The sequence below is a fragment of the Anguilla anguilla genome, chromosome 18 (genome assembly GCF_013347855.1).
Source record: "Anguilla anguilla isolate fAngAng1 chromosome 18, fAngAng1.pri, whole genome shotgun sequence".
NCBI classification, from domain to species: domain Eukaryota; kingdom Metazoa; phylum Chordata; class Actinopteri; order Anguilliformes; family Anguillidae; genus Anguilla; species Anguilla anguilla.
Genome location: NC_049218.1, coordinates 31,287,778 through 31,305,701, shown reverse-complemented (window position 1 = coordinate 31,305,701; position 17,924 = coordinate 31,287,778). Strand labels below are relative to the sequence as shown.

The following is a 17,924-nucleotide window of genomic DNA, read 5'->3' as shown; positions in this document are numbered from 1 at the left end:
CTAGGGGGGGGGGGGGGGGTTGGCCTTAAGATAAGGAGCGGTCAAGTGCATTGTTGGTGTATTGCTATTTTGAAGCAACTGAAAGTGTTCAGACCAACAAAAGCCTGACCTTAAGTCATGTTATAGTTGTTTCATTGTTATTTTAAGGACACAATATTAAGAATGTGCGCCTATGTTCAAATTTCCCTATTTTTTTACACACTTTTATCACATTTTTTAAATTACGGTGACCAGGTGTCCATGCTTTCAGCAATTAAAACCTCACTGATTTGACCTGTTACTCCATAACCGAACAAAACGCTTTTAAAGAGCTTTTGGTAGAACCCTGTTGTTGCCACATATGCTCTGCTGCTGTGCTTTAACCTCACACATGAGCAATTCCATTTCGTCAACAGTAAGTTGGTTTTTTCCGCAATCTTGCTAGGTAAAATCTTGTTACGTTAGCGATCCACCAAGGTGGTTTTGAAGGGGATGTGAGGTGGCACTCTGATTGGTTTATCACATTTAAAATAAATCTTAAGACACACCTTTTTGGCATTGCTTTTACCTAGGTTTTTGCATTGCTTTTATTTATTTAATTTATTTTTATTTATTTTATTATTTATTTTTATTATTATTATTATTATTATTATTATTATTATTATTATTATTATTTGTTTGTTCCTTTTCTCTCTTTTTAATTATAATTAAAATAATTATTTTTAATTATTTTAATTATTCTTTGCAATTATCTTCTGTGAAGCACATTGAGTTGCACTTACTGTATGAAATGTGCTATACAAATAAAGTTTGATTGATTGATTGATTGATTGACATGTTATGCCCAAGACACACCTATTAATTAATTAAGCAACTACGTTCTGTCCATTTGAACCTTGTGTCCTACATTCCAAAAAAAATTATCTGCTGTTTAACTTGTAAAAGTTGATCTGGACATGCTCTAATTGCACTTGAGAGAAAATAGACTATATATTTAGGCCATATATTTTATGGCTAAAATACAGCCCCAAAGCTCGCTGTCAAACTTACCTGAGACCAGTGCAGGTGCTGAGGCTGACATCTGAATGTTCATGACCCTGTACTTCACCATGGTAGTAGCAATTTACCTGGAAATGTCAACAGTCCCATTAGAGTCACTCCTAAGAAAATGGAACACACTACAGGCACACATTATTGTATTTAAATCAAATAAATAAACAAGACATTGCATATATATCATATTGTGACATATTCTGTTCCCATAAAACGTAAGCTCTCAAGACCAGGTTATGGCTTTATCTCCAAATACTTCCTTGGTGTTTAGGGTCAAGGGTAATGTGTTAGCCTTGGTCTCAGAATCATAACACATCCACGTCCTTGTCTTCATCTTCCTTTGTTTGTGCACAGTGCTTGCATAAACTAGGCACAATGGATCTTGGTCTTATTCTGAGTACCCTTGACTTATCTGTCGTTTTAATTCACAGCTATTGCTCTATATTTATAACATGGGGTATTTACATTGCATGATGACACATCCCCCACATTGCATGAGCCAAACCTATTATTACAACAACAAGATAAAGTCCCAGTAGGTCTTCTCTTTAGGCTAATTCAACTAATTCAGCCATAGTGTGAATATAGACCATTCATTCCCCAATACTTAGCTCTTCACGACTAGCATACTGTAGGAATTCTGAAGCAAAGTTCAGTCCAGTCAAAGGTCTAGTCTGGTCTGAATGCATAACTCCCATGTTTAAGGCTGGCAAAATGCCTCTTGAAAGTACAATCCAACTGTCAGAGAAATCCAGTGCTCAGTGTGAACACTCCTGAAAAACTCATCATAAATCTTCAAGGGAAAACCCTTTGGCTTGTAATTCCAGGAGCAAGTCGCTAGTTCACTGGCTCATGCGTCTCTCCATGTTTCCAAGGCGCGTGACCCGGAAGAGGTAAGAGAGGTCATGCTACAGAGAGAGCTTGCCAGAATGAAGGAATAAGATCTTCTTTTAATATTGCACTGGCCTCAATGCGAAAATTAAAAATGAATAAATAAAATAAATAAACTGCAGACTGCCGTCATATTAAATATGAAAACCCTGCAGCTGAACGTATGCTAAGTTTAGCATTTACATTAGCGCTGGCCCTTCATCTCTAATGCATGCTGCTCAGGTTTTTCACAGATGAGTAGAAGGAATGGGAATAGTCTGTAAATAGGCTGCATTCTGGGCAGGGCACGCTGCAGACCAGTAGCGCACACATTCTTTCTTTCTGAAGAATTCCATTACTGCTTCTGTCCTCCAAAAACTGGGACAGAGTGGCCACAGCTGTTCTTCAGTCCCATCACAGCAGCTTATTTTAGGATTTTATGTGAGTGTTTCAGTCTGTAAAGGCACATCCTCTGAGGACAGGCTCAGACCTATAACCCAGTCAGTCTGGGCAATGCCCTTATTCCACAACCGTGGCAAATCAGCATCTGTGGGTGGAGCTCCTTCAGTAACAGCTCTATACACACACCCTCTAGCCCAGGGCTACTCCTCCCTGGTCAAGCAACTGATTGCACGGTTAACTCACCTGATCCGGTTAATTGGGTCTGAACTGGTTGGTAATTACACAATAAAAATAAGAAGCAGGACACTCTGTGGCCCTCCTGGACCAGGGTTGACTAGCTGGTAGCCACAGGCTACCAGCTGTCACCAGCAAGACAGACCTCTCCTACCTTTGCACACGGTAAAGCTCTTCTGCACACAGTAAAACGGTTCAGTTTTAATTCAACTCTGAATGTGTTTCTGGAGTGGGACCAAATGTTATCCGTTAAGAATTGAATTAATACTGTTAGAGTTAAATTAACACTGGACATTTTACTGTGTAGGATCCTACTTGGCTTATATGGTGCAAAATTGTCGCTGAATCACAGGTCAGTATAACAGAAAAGCTTGAGCATTAAGATTCAGTGCCCTTGTTCCACTCATGAGTATAGAACAATCAATCATTCCTAAAAAGTCTGAAAATAGATTTTTATCTGACCCTTATAGCCCTTTATTTATAGTTTAGCTGAAAAGTGTGCAATACACTGTCCCTGGATCAGTTGGATTAGGTGTCTAACGTGGTTTCCCTTTCTTAAATTCTGTGGAATATACTGATCAAGATCAGAACAGGTTGCAACATTTCACAATACTCAGGAAAACATGCGCATCACTACCGTTTAAGATTCAGGGCAAGTGTTATTTATTTTGCTGACCTTTAAGCAAGCTCTGTGATCACTAAAGATTAACTCTACAAAATGTTCTGGAAGAAAAGAGCAAATGCTCTTGTATTTATTTGTAAGTCAAAGATGAGGACAAATTGTTGACTGAGTCCCCACTAATCTCTGCAATGGCTTGGCTGAACTTCATCTCTGAGTAGAGCCACTGCTGTTGGTGGAAGGATCCCTCCACATTGACCTGGAATTACTCCATTTCACCACTAGGGGGCTTTTCCCACAGGGTACACAAAGCATAATTACAAGGCTAATTCTAAGATTATGTTCAATGAAATGGTGTCAAACCTTATGCTGTTACCACAAAGCCGATAGACGCTTTGGTTTTAATTCATGTTTCTTTCCAACTAGGCTTTGCTCAACAGTGCTTTGAGAAAAGCAGAGATGAGACACATTGGCTTGGTAAAACTTAAAAAATACTACATTTTTACTTAAATTCTTATATCTAGTTTGATGTCGTTTGTATTGTTGCACCAGAACGTCATTTATTCTTTAGTATCCTATCAGGATAGAAATTCAGTCAGAACCTATGGCACAAACCAAGACCCATAATCCAAAAGGCTTTTAGCTGCACAGTTCTGGTTTGGACACACAATGTGACAGAGTTGTAAAGAATGAATTTTGTGAAGGAGGTTTTGATCTGGAGATGTAGGATTCAGGAAGGATGCCTCATTAGCCTCCCGCTGTGAGTGTTTTAACGGCAACAGAACGTGCCGTCGATGACAAGTAGAACACATTTTACCAAATTGCTTTCCTTTAATTTTTCTGTGAGCTGTTTATAAATTAGAAAAATGACTTAAAGACTGAACATCAAGCACCAAAACTATGTGTATTTCTCAAAGCTTTCTGAAGATTTGACTGCAGTCACGTTCATGACTCCAAACCATTTTCCATTCTAGCCTGTCAACGATTTAACACACTGTTCTCAACTCTCATTAATTAAGCTGTCTTATCAATCTCACTTTCACTTGAAGAGACGCATAAAACACAAGCTCTTTATGCATTGTGAGAAGCGTTAAAATCACGAAGTGTACACATTTAAGCGTTCCTAATGGACCTCATTTACAACCGTTCTTAAATTATCGGTTTCATATCTCACTTTTGTTCTTGGAAGTTCCTATGCGAAACTAAGGTGTAATTCTTGAAACATGGCCTTTGATTTTGAACGTATCCCAGGTATATCAGATGATCAATGGCAATTGTCTGTAAATTGAATGCGTTTGCCTGCCATGTTGATTCGCGTACAGAAACACTAGAAATCCTGTAGAATGCATGCCACTTTCAGGGTCATGGGCAAACGTCAGCCATTCATCGCTCTCCGCAAAAGTGTCTGTGTGGTCCCTGAAGACACAATCTCTCTCCCCAACTCATCCAAAAGCAACAGATAGGCCATTCCTAAATGCTGGGTTTGGCTGCATGCTTGCAGGTCTTTATAAATAATTATCAATCATCAACCATCACTTTCATCAAAAAAAAAAAAAAAAAAAAAAATTTCATGCATTCCCTACAAGGTTATTATTGTAAACTAAGACAAAAACATGTATGTGAGGAAAAAACTTCATTGTAAACTGAATTTAGAATAAAAACAAGGAAGCATTCTAAATAGAAATATCTTTTGCAAATGCCTTTCCACATGTTTGTAAACACGCATTTTGAGCATGAATTTCAGATAAAAAAAGATGAAGTTTGTGGAAACCTTCATAAGCACAGTTAACGATCATATCTGATCATACGCATGTTTTGTGAATGAGGCCAGTGTGTTCCAGAACTCATATGGCTGCTTCGTTGTGACGGGCTGTGACAGAACACTGCTGGGTCAGACTTTGCACAAAAGCCCAACAATGCACATGTGTTATATATATAATATTGAACAAGACCTGGAAACAAAATTTTCCTGCTTTCCTCACTCCAGTGCTATATCAAATGCAGCTGCATAAATTCTTTGAAAACCCAGCAATGTTCAGCTCTTTCATGGAAAATGTACAGGCACTATTTCTCACAGTGTTTAAAAAGTGGTGGTGCTGTACTGTGGACTTTCAGTATATTCAATGAATCTCTTCCATAAGCCCAGTCCCTTTTTGCTTAGATGTGCGATTAATGCTTGTCTTGGGGCTGCTGACAGGTTCTGTCAAGGCAGATTGGCTTCTTTTCAGTTCACATACAAGCAGAATTCCTTGCTTATTTTTCTCACGCAGTAGAGATTCTAGTCCACCAGGACAGGCAAATCAACTCCACAGTGTCTGCAGGTTTAACTCCAGACCTGGAGGTCCGCAACGTTTTTAGGTTTAACTCTAGTTCTGGAGGGCGACAGTGTTTGCAGGTTAAACTCCAGTCCGGGAGGGCTACGGTGTCTGTAGGTTTAACTCCAGGCCTGGAGGCCGCAGTGTCTCCATGTTTGAGTCCAGTCCTGGAGGGCCGCAGCGTCTGCAGGTTTAATACCAGTCCTGGAGGTCCACAATGTTTGCAGGTTTAACTCTAGTTCTGGAGGTCCACAATGTTAGCAGGTTAAACTCCAGTCCTGGAGAGCCGCAGTGTCTACAGGTTTAACACCAATCCTGGAAGTCCACAATGTTTGCAGGTTAAACTCCAGTTCTGGAGGGCAGCAGTGTTTGCAGGTTTAACTCCAGGCCTGAAGGGCCACAGTTTCTGCAGGCTTAACTCCAGCCCTGGAAGGCCACAGTGTCTGCAGGTTAAACTCCAGTCCTAGAGGGCCACAGTGTCTACAGGTTTAACACAAGTCCTGGAGGTCAACAATGTTTTCAGGTTAAATTCCACTCCTGGGGGCCCACAGTGTCTGCAGGTTTAACTCTAGTCCTGGAGGACTGCGGTGTCTGCAGGTTTAACTCTAGTCCTGGAGGACTGCAGTGTCTGCAGGTTTAACTCTAGTCCTGGAGGACTGCAGTGTCTGCAGGTTTAACTCTAGTCCTGGAGGACTGCAGTGTCCGCAGGTTTAACTTCCGACCTGGAGAGCCGCAGTGTTTGCAGGTTAAGGTCTTTGAGGACCACATTGTCTACAGACTTAACTCCAGCCCTGGAGGGCCACCGGGTCTGCAGGTTTAACTCCAGGCCTGGAGGGCCACAGTGTCTTCAGGTTTAACACCCGGTCCTGAAGGGCTACAGTGTCTGCGGGTTTAACTCCAGTCCTTGAAGGCCACGGTATCTGCAGGTTTTTACTCCAGTTAATGGTGGTAGAGAGAAGGGCATGTTCCAGTGGTAGTCCTGGCTTTCACAGGATAGAGTGCAAGTGCATTCTGCATAGGCGACTTCCTTACATTATTAAAAAATGTTCATGGATCGATATATGGATAAATATTTCATATGATATTAAACATTAGTAAACAAATATGTTTACATTGGACACAATGCATTTTTTAGGAGTACTGGGTACTAACTCAAGACATTCATTTAAATGTACAATAAAAATATTGTATGCAAAAACTATGCAATGGATTATGCACACAAACTTTTATATTATCCATTTAAAATAAAACATGAAATATGTTCTCTTTCTCACAAAGAGAAACCAGTCATCCTGTCTATTCGGTCTAGTCTGTTTATGAAGTATTTTTGGTATCTCCCCAAAAATGCAAAAATGTAGGCTTTTTTTCCCCACTGACACAGAAGTGTATAAATTCAGAGCTGCAAACAGACAAAAAAAAACCAAATAAAAAAACATTGTTTTTTCCCCCTCATCATTACTGCACCACATGAACGTAACGTTTTGCCCACATACAGGGCCCCGGAAACAGGGCTCTGCTCGTTCGACAGGAGCGGCGAGGACATCCACACTCTAACCTACCGCTCGTTCGACAGGAGCGGCGACGGGGACATCCGCAGCTCTAACCTACCGTGAAATTACGAGCAGCGGTGACAGAGCTCCCGTCCTCCAGGTAGTGCGTTTCCGTGTAATGATTCGCAAACAGCCCCCTGAAGAAGAAGAGAGAAGATGGGGGTATAGCATAAAAATACATGGTCAAATGTAATCATAACCTGAGGTGGGGGGGGAGGCATGTTTGCAATGAATATGCTGGTGTATTTCACAGGTATTACTTTTGTTTGTTTTCTCAAGAGAACTTTAACAACATTTATTAACTTTCCTTTAATATCAATATAAAATATTGAAGTCTAGATAAGCTGAACCAATCAATCGATCAATCAATCAATCAATACATTTGAGCAGCCCCGGCAAACTGGGGTGTCAGGAAGGAAGCAGTGATATTTGGCCTAAGTGCTTTAAAGAAAGAAAAAAAAAACCTGAAGAGAGAAATGAGTTAACACTGATGCTCTGCACTACTGGTCGTCTCTCTGGATAGGAGCTTCTGCCAAATGACTGTAATGTAATGTAATTAACACAATGAGCTGAAACAGACTGTTTCCGGCTAAGAAAACTCTTTGTTTTCTACATTGGGATATTTAGCCTGAACAGTCCTCCTCTTTCATTAGTGTAAAATTCCACTAATCCTACCTCACGTACCTGGTGACCACAGAGTTGCATGGAACCCCATATAACCCACAATCACAGTGTGCTCTGTAATACTCATTATGGAAATGTGAATTACTGAAACAATCAAATATATGTTCACAATATTTACGTTTGTTTAGCAGATGCTCTTATCCAGAGGGTTTTAGCCACATTGCACAATGTATGAGTACTCCACACATTATTGCCATGTTTATATTGCAATATATCACACAGCTAGGAAAAAAAATGATATTGTCAAAAAAGCTCATAGTTGATAAAATATTGCAGCATATTCCATTTATGTAAGGGATGCATGCAGTTACCATCAATGGGACAATGTAATCACTGCAGCTGCAGGCTCTGTGATATATTACACAATGAGGACGATAGGACAGAATGCCACCACACAGATTTCTATGATCTCAATAGCGCACCACACCATTCTTTCATTTCTGTCACCTTTATCAAGCTGTACAATTAAACAGATTCTGTCATCCCTATCAAAAAACTATTGCACTCATTATTTAATCTCCAGCAAATTATACTATCATGCTTTGTCACCTTTCCAACCTAAAACATCAGAAAGTTTCTGTGAGGCACGTCCCTGACAACACCACAGCACCCTACTGATGGCCCCTTACGTCCGTGATCTCTTTAAAAAAAAAAAAAAAGCTCCCGCATTGCTGAATGATCTCCGATTGGCTGCGGGAACTCGATGACCTCACAGCGGGGCGACAAGGTGCTGTAACTATGGCGGCGGACGGGTGTAAGGGGAAGTACAGGTCCCCGGGGCGAATGGGGGAGAACAGAACACAGAGAGCAGGGCCTCTGTCCGGCCAACCTTCAACACAGCTTTCAGAACCGACATGGGGCTCCAACTCAACTCAAAACCGAGGCTTGGTGGGACAGGGGGCGGGAGCAGGGGTGCGGCGGGACTGGTAAGGAGGTCATTATGATGCTGTGTGGGCCCATGGGACAGAGGCAGCCGGCAGGCAGGTAATGAGGCAGGGCAGAGGAGGGCCCCGTCGCCACGGAGACCCTAATCGCTGCAGCGGCATCGGCCTGATGACACATCTGTTTAAGGGCCTCAGAGATGGGATATGTGGAGACGGGGAGGAATGGGGCGGTTAGAGAGGGGGAGTACAGGGATGAGTGGAGAGGGGGAATACAGGTCCCATTTGTTAGTCTGTTTGCTTTCTTCCCCCTGCAAACCACCTTACCCCCCCCCCCAGCCATTTTGCATAGTAACAAAATAAAAACAAATAAAAAAAACAGGATTGAGAGGGTGGAGAGTCCAGCACACACGGTTTGAAAAGATGAACGACAACAGCATCTCACAGCATGTGCCCTCTCCTCCTGTAACTGTCCTGCAGTTAGGCAGCTTCACTGCAACAGCACCTACACTCTCCTCACTCAGACATATGGCTACAGGAGGGCAGAGAGTACAGAGACCATCAGGCCAGAACATCCGGATGGAGCTCCAGCGCCTTCCCAGAATGCCGCTCACCCACACGCTGAAGCCCTGTAACAGGCAGAGCCGTGTAAGAGGGAGAACCGTGTAACCCATTCAAATGCACGCTGAAGGGATCTCTGTATAAATCAGGGACATCAACGATGACATGTAGGGTGCCGATGTTATCTGACCGGCATCTCAGTCAGTGCCCGCGCCCCCCCCCCCCCCACCCCACCCCACCCCCCAGCCTCAGGAACTGCCCCCGGCACTGAGTGGCTGGGGTCCCACAGCGGGCCACCTCCCAGCACACTCGCACTGCTAATCAGCAAACGGTTTGATTTGGTGCCTGTCATTCAGCGGGGATTTAATGAGGCACGGGGCCCGGGATTCAAAATGGCTTCCCCTCGGGAGTGCCTTCACGGCGGAGGGCGCTCTGACGAACAGGAAGTGCTCCGCCCGACGCGTCTTTGATGATGCAGGCGTGACCCCATTTTAGTCCACTCAATGCAAAATCGCACACGACCGCCTCCACAAGACACTGACAACAAATAAATAAATATCCATGTTTTCTAAATGATGAAATCCCAATGTAATGCCCTCTTCAGGGCTGACAGATGACGCACGTCGGGCGGAAACGTTGTATGCCTATCAGCCAATGTTGGTGAAGCACTCAGAGTATTGCCGAAGGTGCTCTTCAGGTAATTCAGTGGATACGCATGTTTATACAGAATACTGTGATACGCGTTATGGTCTCAAGCCATTTCCTGCCATTTCTGCCACGTCTGACACACACAGCACCACTATGGAAGTACGTTTTTTGACATTTCTATGTCACACAAATTTGAATGTGTTATTCCATAGGACATACCGGATTGTAAGAGAACAGGTGGATGAATTTTTTAAGAATAGGAAAATGTTACATTTTACTGGCTGTGATAAAGCACATCCGTTAGTAGACAGCCAGCTTGGTAAAGCAGGTTGTTCCAAATTAGCCAAGCTCTTTTCTGGAGCTGTAAAAACAGCCCTGACTGGAAGAATGGAACTCATTTTAATTTGACCCAAAACCATTTTTCAAAAAACACACTGTGAAAACTCAATCTAAAGAAGCAAACTGTACAACAGAAGTACTCAGAAGTGGCAATCTTCTGCAAATTAGCCCTTGAACTGCCAAATTTACAGTACGTGCACTTGTTAGTCTCTTAAGAAGAAAGGAGCCCTGATGTGGTCAATGAGTTAGCAGAATGATTTGACGACAGCCTGTTCATCAGTTGTGACAAAGCTCAAATTATTTTTGTCAAGAAAGATGTGGTGAGGGAACATCATTTCAGTTCTGAGAGGCTTCAAAGTGTAGAGAAGAGCCTTTCATGTAGTCTTGTCATAACTGGCACAAATGGCAGCTGAATGGAGAATCAGTGTGATACAGCTTGTTTCATTTGTGTGAGCTACGAGGCCCAATATTTATTGTAAAAACTTGGCCTCATTTTGATATCCATACTTTCAACGTCCTAGATTTTGATGGGTTTAATTAGTGACTTATGGATTGTACTTTGCATGGGTGAGTAGTTTGGAATCGTTGTACATTGAAAGTGTGTTTCTGTGGAGATACTGTTTACAGTTTGAACAGCAGCTACTCCGAATCCCTCTCTGGCGTGAGTTCAGTCAATGCCCCCAAATTCAAATTACCCACCCATTGCAGTTCTTCAAAAATGAGGAAGGGTAGATATGTGCATCATTATGATGTATAACTCCAGCACAAATGGCACCTTTCTCTGCCATTAACTCTTTACAGAGATTGCTTTGGCCAGCCACACAGAGAGAATTAATCAGTAATGCCTTGATCTACTAAATGAGCTAAATGCTGTTTTATTCCTCTTTAAGATAATAAGGGGTCAATCTTCATGGCTCATTTTGAAAGCACAATGGAAATTTTGAATTGAACATACCTGTGCGCGTGTGTGTGTGCGTTTGTGTGCATTTGGGATTGTAATCATACTATGTGACAACTTGCTTCATTAAGTAGTTCAATACAAACTGAACCTCGGTCACAACTCCTGTTAAATCGACCCCCAAATAGCATAATTTTTGTCATTATTGACCATTTTGAAGTACTCTCCCAACCTCAATGATAATTTAATGTGCGAATGTTCTGAATAATGACCAGTAAAAATATAAAACTGTAGAACATAAACAGTTGTGCTTGCTAAATTGCACTTAATTAAATTCTCTACGCCTCAGTTGCTACTTGTAGAGTCCTCAATAAAGTGCTCTTTGCTCATTTTTCCACCACTAAGAAGAAAACCTAAGTGTTTTTAGTGCTATGACTTTCCTAATGGTTTGAGTCAATAATCATTGATTCCACAGTCCACCAAGCCCTTAGCGTTTCATTAAATCCAGACAACGATCTAATTAGTGCATTTTCAGTCGCTCCGCAGGTTAATTAGGATAAATGAGTGCCTTCAAAAATCATTCTAGGGGGCCAAAACTGTATTCTACGTTTCTCCTAACAGTTTCATATACACTTTAACGTTGCATCTTGCATTGTGAATAATGCAGAATAAAATTGCTCACGGTATCATCACAGATTTTGTTGAACGTGTAAGGTGGAGGGTATGGAAGGAGATTCTATAAAAGCCAGCTGCTTCCTAACTGTATCCTTAAAATTACAAACATTCTGTCACCAATTTTAGGTAGTCGGCGCTTTCGAAGTTTGAAAATAAACCTCTGGGATATACATAAAGTGGATGACTTGTGAGTGTCAGCAAGTACCAGTCAAGTAGTATCGACCAATTCTGACTAACTGCTAGCTGCCATCACACAATAGCATTATTGTTGCTCTCTGTATTTAAATTATCTGTAGTCCTGCAGTAAAATACTTTTTGTTGCATATGCGTTTGACTTGTTATATACAGCATGTCAACCCACACCGTTTGAACATCATTTTCCGTGAATCGCCACACAACGTGCCCCCTAGAACAACAGTTCTTTTGGTTTTTTTGTTTTAGTATAAATTCATGAAGTGCTGCTTTACATTTTGTGAGATGTGGAAAAACATTTTCTGTGGTATTCTAGACCACTGTTGGGCTTAGAATGGGTTAATCTCTATGCAGGTCTTGAGTCCACTTCAGACGGACAACGGCTTACACTTGTAATCTACACCTCATTTGCAACCTAGAGGTGTAGCTGTAAATGTCTGAGACCGTAGAACAAGCCAGACGTCCTGCCTCCACCCCAGCACTATTCTGAAGTGTGCAGTTCAGTAATTCGCTGTACAGCATCCTATATAAAATATAAAGCACAGGACCAAAGCTTGAGAATATTAACAAACACAGGAGGCTTTTTTGCTCTTTCGCATCTCTACACACATGCTTTGTTATGCTGTCTCTATAAGTACGTGCAGAAACACAATTAATCACTTTCCCTGTTTTGCTAACTGTAAAGAATCTATTAGCACATGAACACTACTGAAAGCCTTAAATAGCACCGGAAATAATTTTCTAATTATAAGCACTAATTAACTGAGGCTCAGCTGAGACAAATATAGCAACTATTGTGTCAAAACCAACAGACAATCCTTGAGGCATTTGCAAGTGCCGCCTATTTGGAGGTGTCAAAATACACCGTTAAAAAAAGCCTGGACCTCTTACTGAAAAGTTCTCAGAAAGTGCTTTTATAGTCGTGGAACAAAAGTAACGAAGTTTCATTTATTTCGGTATTTGCGTGGTATATTACAGCTATACAGATTACTATACAGCATATCTCAGAAATTGACTGTTAATTGGCTCTTTATTGCGTAGTCTTTGCTTAATAACTCCCTTAATCAAAATAAATACATTTTTGTAGGAATCATTACTTCATGTATTTCAATATTCTGGATATTATTTGAGTCTTTCAAGGTGTTCAGGATGTAAAATTCTTGCTTTCTTAGCGACAGTACAGTACATAAATATTTGCACATCTGTGAATAATTGCGGCAAGCTCGAAAGCATTGTGTTTAAGAAAGGAGATGGGTTCAGCCTGTAAGAATCGGGAGACAAAATGCTCAGATCTTACTAGCGATACAGCTTCACTGCTCTCAGAATCCAGTTTCCCCTGCGCACCCTAACTCAGGTCGACACTTATTCAGTACAACCCTGTTGCTCGTAGAACAAGAAATGACGTCTCTTGTTATTCCTTTGTAACCTGTCATAGCATGGAACAATAAATTTCATACGAATACACATTGTCAGTGGGCACAAGTACAACAGTTGCCATTTGTGTGCTCTCAAAAACTATTTTTAGTCTGTTCTTCAAAAGAATCTTGATTATGCTAGAGTTTGAATCCAAAAATAAGACCAGGGTTTATTGCAAAAAAAACCCACCGCCAAGGGAACTTCAGGATTGCAGCAGGAGCAAGAGAGACTCAGAAATTGCCAAAGTATTTACCCTGGTACTGTACAAAGAGCAGCATACAACAAAACACCGGCTCCCAGTTCCTTTGTGATTCAGACTCTAGTCTTAAGAAGATTATTTTTTCTCAAGGCTAATATTTTTATTTGTATAAAACACTGTGATTATCTCGTCAAAACAGATTTAGAACCTTCTTCATCTAAAACCACAACCCTCATCATCCCAATTATATATGCATTTATTTCAACCAGTGCCATAGACCATTCAAATACAATTCATCCTATTAAAATACCAAATATAAATAATGTGTAAAATATAAATCACTGTCAGCTAAAGATAGAAGGATGGGGGGAAAAAAGCTCTAGGTATGGTGCTTAATTTTTATTTACATAGACTGGTCCGTTTCAAATGACTTCACATACTGTAGGACTGCCTTTAACCGAGCCTTCTAGCACATAAAATCCCATGTACAGGAAACAAATTAGCTAAAAAAGAAAGAAAAAGTTAACACTGAAAAAAGACAGTCCACTCTCTGGCCTGTCATCATGTTGCATTATTTTTAAAGGCAAAGCAGAGGGTACACAGACTAGGACACACCTACAAAATGAGTTCTCAGCATTCATAAACTGTTTTCTGCATATAGGATGCTAGCATTAACACATGCAGTAACTACAAGTAAAATGCTATTATTAGCATTAGCGGTAACTATAAAGTAAGGTGTGTCTATTGCACCTATTACAATGGCAGAAAGATATTAAGATGGTCGCTTTAAGACCGCGGTCTAAATGTGGGATGAAGGTTTCAGAATACCGTCCTTCGAGAAGGCTGAGTCAATGTGTCTTTGATTAATAATGAGCAGCTCGTTAGAGGATCAAAATAGGGAATGAGGAAAATGAGGAACGTAACTTTTAATCATGCAGGTCCAGGTGGGCATGCCGTGCTATACCCTTGAGCAAGATACCTCACCCGCACTGCTTCAAAAAATACCCAAACTTTATATCGTAAAAAGGACCACAGCAGGTAAAATTTAAGAAACTGAATTTTCCCAGGACAAGGGTGCCCGTTAAACGAGTAAACAGTACAAAATTAATAGCAATAGTGTGATATAGGCAAGGAACACATCTGGGAAAGCTTTAATGAGGCAATGGCGACGGTGTAAAGGAATTAGTTTCAGGTCCAGATAGGTCTTTCACAGAGAAGCTTCTGCAGGCCTGAAGGAGGATGGGACGGGACAGCATCCAGCTCTCTTTCAATCGCAGGCCCTCCCCGCTTCGAAAAACACGCCTGCGGCTCAAGCTCCAAAACAGAGCACCGCGAGCGATCGGTCCTGAGCAGGACGGGCGATCCCCAGTGGGACGGTTGAGTCTGAGTGGGACCGTCGATCCTGAGCGGGACGTTGGTTGCTCCCAAGGTAAGGTCTCCTCTCTCAGTTCATCTCAAACTGCCACAATTACAGCAGATCAGCACCAACCCTTTGCTAGATACCCATCAAGCATGGTAGACGATCCACAATTACCAGGGTAATTCAATCGCTTCAAGAGGGAAGATGGGCAGGAGGAGAGGTCTGGTCCGATTCCTCTCATGGCAAGGGTTTGGTATGACAGTGTGAGCTCTGTGGTGCAGGGGGTGCCCATGAACACAAAAGAGTCAGCAATGGACCATCCCTGACTGTACTAACACTCTTATGAGTGGAACACAAAGGATCTTCTCACCAAATACGAGCCGTATCCATCTCTTTCCCCTCAGATGTGACGTTAGCGTTCTGATTTAAAACGGCTTCAAGTATCACCCCGGTTGTAACTGTTGCCATTATATAATTTGTTTACTTTTTCTAAGACCAATGTCATAATTAAGAATTTATTTAAGTTGCATTTGTCATTTATACATTTCATTATTTCATTTAGTACTATTATTTTGAAGTCTCGGCTCAAAGTTACGTTCAAGTCTCGTCGGGCTGCTCTCGACGTGAGTCAGACTCTTAAGCAGCTCCTGCAACCAAGCAGCAAGCATGGACATCTTATGCTCCGGTGAAAGGTTTTATGCTGGTCACAACGGACTTCAATTTGATGCGAACGGTTATAAGGAAACCTCTGAAGACTCGAAGACTATTCCCTTTTTCGTAACACACAGCCAACGAGGTGTTTGTTTCGTTTGTCTGTATTTTACTTTGGTAAAACGTCATTCTACATGCTGTGCATGCTATTGTTTATGTTAAGCTAACATGGTCTATTTTCTTGTCAATACTGTGTTTAGTTTTCACGGTGGATTTGGAGAGAAGCCTTCAAATAAACCAGCAGCAAGAAAGCCACTTGTGTCTGCCTGTGTTTCGAGGGAATTAAACGGGTGGTCATATCGCACTGGAAACTTTTACAGGGACATTGGTTCAACAAACATAGAAAATAACATTCATATTTTATAGCTGAGTAATATTGTACTAGTTTCAAGTGAGTCATTTGACATGAAATGTAAACAGTTTATCGATGCGAAATATTTACTGTCCTAATATCTGCTTTCAGGATGACTTTTCTAACTGGCTCAGCCTCTGAATGATAGTAGCTGTAAAAGAAAATATGTCAATTCAGTTATAGCTACAAACATTGTTTGGCAGAAGTTAACGTCCTTGGCTTTAAATCTACATTATAACTAAAGGCTCCTCTGTAAGGAAGGAGTATCTATTATAATGAAACTCACTGCTGGTCCACATTTATTACTGTGACTGGATATAGGGTCTCCCGCTGAGATCTGAGGACGACGCCCCAGAGAGTGGAACTAAGGACAAGACTTCATAAAAGAGGGCAGAATTAAGGACAACACCCCACAAAAGAGCAGAATACATATTCTTACAATGTGTTTTTTTTTTTTTTTTTGACGAGTAGTCTCATAAACAAGACTCTTGTCTCATTGCCATGGTTACCAATCAATGCTGTGCTGTGCCACTGAGTGCCAAATTAAATGCACAAAAAGAGAAAAGTAAAAAATAAATGAAGGAAAGAGGGATACAGAACCAGATGAAAGGAAAAAGGGAAAAGACTTGAGATGAGGAACAACATGATGTATACAAAGTGGCACCTGGAGTAAGATCAGAAGGAAGGCTAAGCCTAACAGGGTCCCTGGACTTGGTAATTTAGCCCCCAAAGGCTTATGGGGACTGGGGTGACCCTGTGACCTGTCTGGAAGAATGTGCCCGCCCCCCCCCAACTGCATCCTCGTACGGGACTGCGCTTGTAACCAAGCCTCCTGTGGTCACAGACAGTCACATTGTGTTTTTAAAAAGCTGCTTTCTGGGTTAGTGTGTCTGTGGAAACAGCTCAGGAGCATTTGGGAAAGAAAAATCCAGACACAACATGAACCCCTGCATTTGTTTGGCTTTAAACTATTTGGATCGGAAAGCCGTCTCGTCGAGGGACGGAAAAGGAACCTTAAGCCTGGCAGGTGACCAAACTGAACTCATCGCTGAAAGACTCGTACCTTTCTCTCTACAATATGTCTCCTTCTCTCCCTTCTATTGCCAGAATTCGCCCTATTCTCATTCCCAAAATTGCAAAAACACATCCAGCACACAAGGTTTCAGACTACTGGAATCCTTACATTGTTTTATTTCAAATGCTCAAACGCATCGCAAGTTCGGCTCCCCGTTAGAAAATGGCCGCCGTTGGGTGTGTGCTGTGACGCGGGAGATTCCGCCTCGCTCTAAACGAGATAGCTCACTGACCCGATCACAAGAAGTTACCTTCATTTAGGAGCAGTGCTGGAATCAATTCCTTTTCAATTCAAACCTTCCCATATACTTTTCAAAAAAAGGGTCGAGGGTCAATTCTATTTCCATTCAATCAATCCTGGAAATGAATTTAAATTCTATTATTAAGTGGGAATTTTTCCATACGATTCTATCAAACTTTTATTCTCCAGGTAGAGACCAGAATTTCAATTGAATTCACGCTCTGAGCTGATGACAGCTTCTGAAGTACACATCCGAATCCAGACAGATCAAACATGCTCTGGTCAACAGACGGGGTCTTTTGAGGACATGCTAATCTAGCCAAGATGTCAGCGTCTAGCTGCAGTTCCGCGCTACATTTGGAGGACGGTCTACTGCTTTCTGTTCCCAGTCTTGTACCTTGCAGGAAGTCTCTGATGCGCGATTGTCATGGCTATTGTACTTGATTATTATTTTAATAGGGTGAGGGAAAGGAGACGTGCGGATGGTCTGAAATCTGTTCTGACACACGGCACCTCCGCTGCCTTGCGGCTCATGAATAAAACATGCTAATGGTTTCCCAGCCTCCAGAAGAAAGGCTGCCTGTGATATGTGGGGTGATGAAGTCTCTCTCGGGCCTGACTGCAGCCAGGCATGCTTCACCGCTCCCTCAGCTTTAACCAAATGCATTGTT

General features: G+C 41.7%; 1 protein-coding gene across 2 annotated transcripts in view; it reads right to left on the bottom strand.

Annotated features, from left to right (window-relative positions):
* LOC118217673 (disintegrin and metalloproteinase domain-containing protein 12-like) overlaps positions 1-17,924 on the bottom strand; it is a 94,858-nt gene that overhangs the window by 40,497 nt on the left and 36,437 nt on the right. For both annotated transcript variants that reach the window (XM_035399622.1, XM_035399623.1), the window contains exons 4-5: positions 7,081-7,159; positions 1,030-1,106 (exon numbers count right to left, since the gene is read on the bottom strand). In XM_035399622.1, the coding sequence (XP_035255513.1) occupies positions 1,030-1,106; positions 7,081-7,159 (156 nt within the window). The remainder of the gene's footprint in view (positions 1-1,029; positions 1,107-7,080; positions 7,160-17,924) is intronic.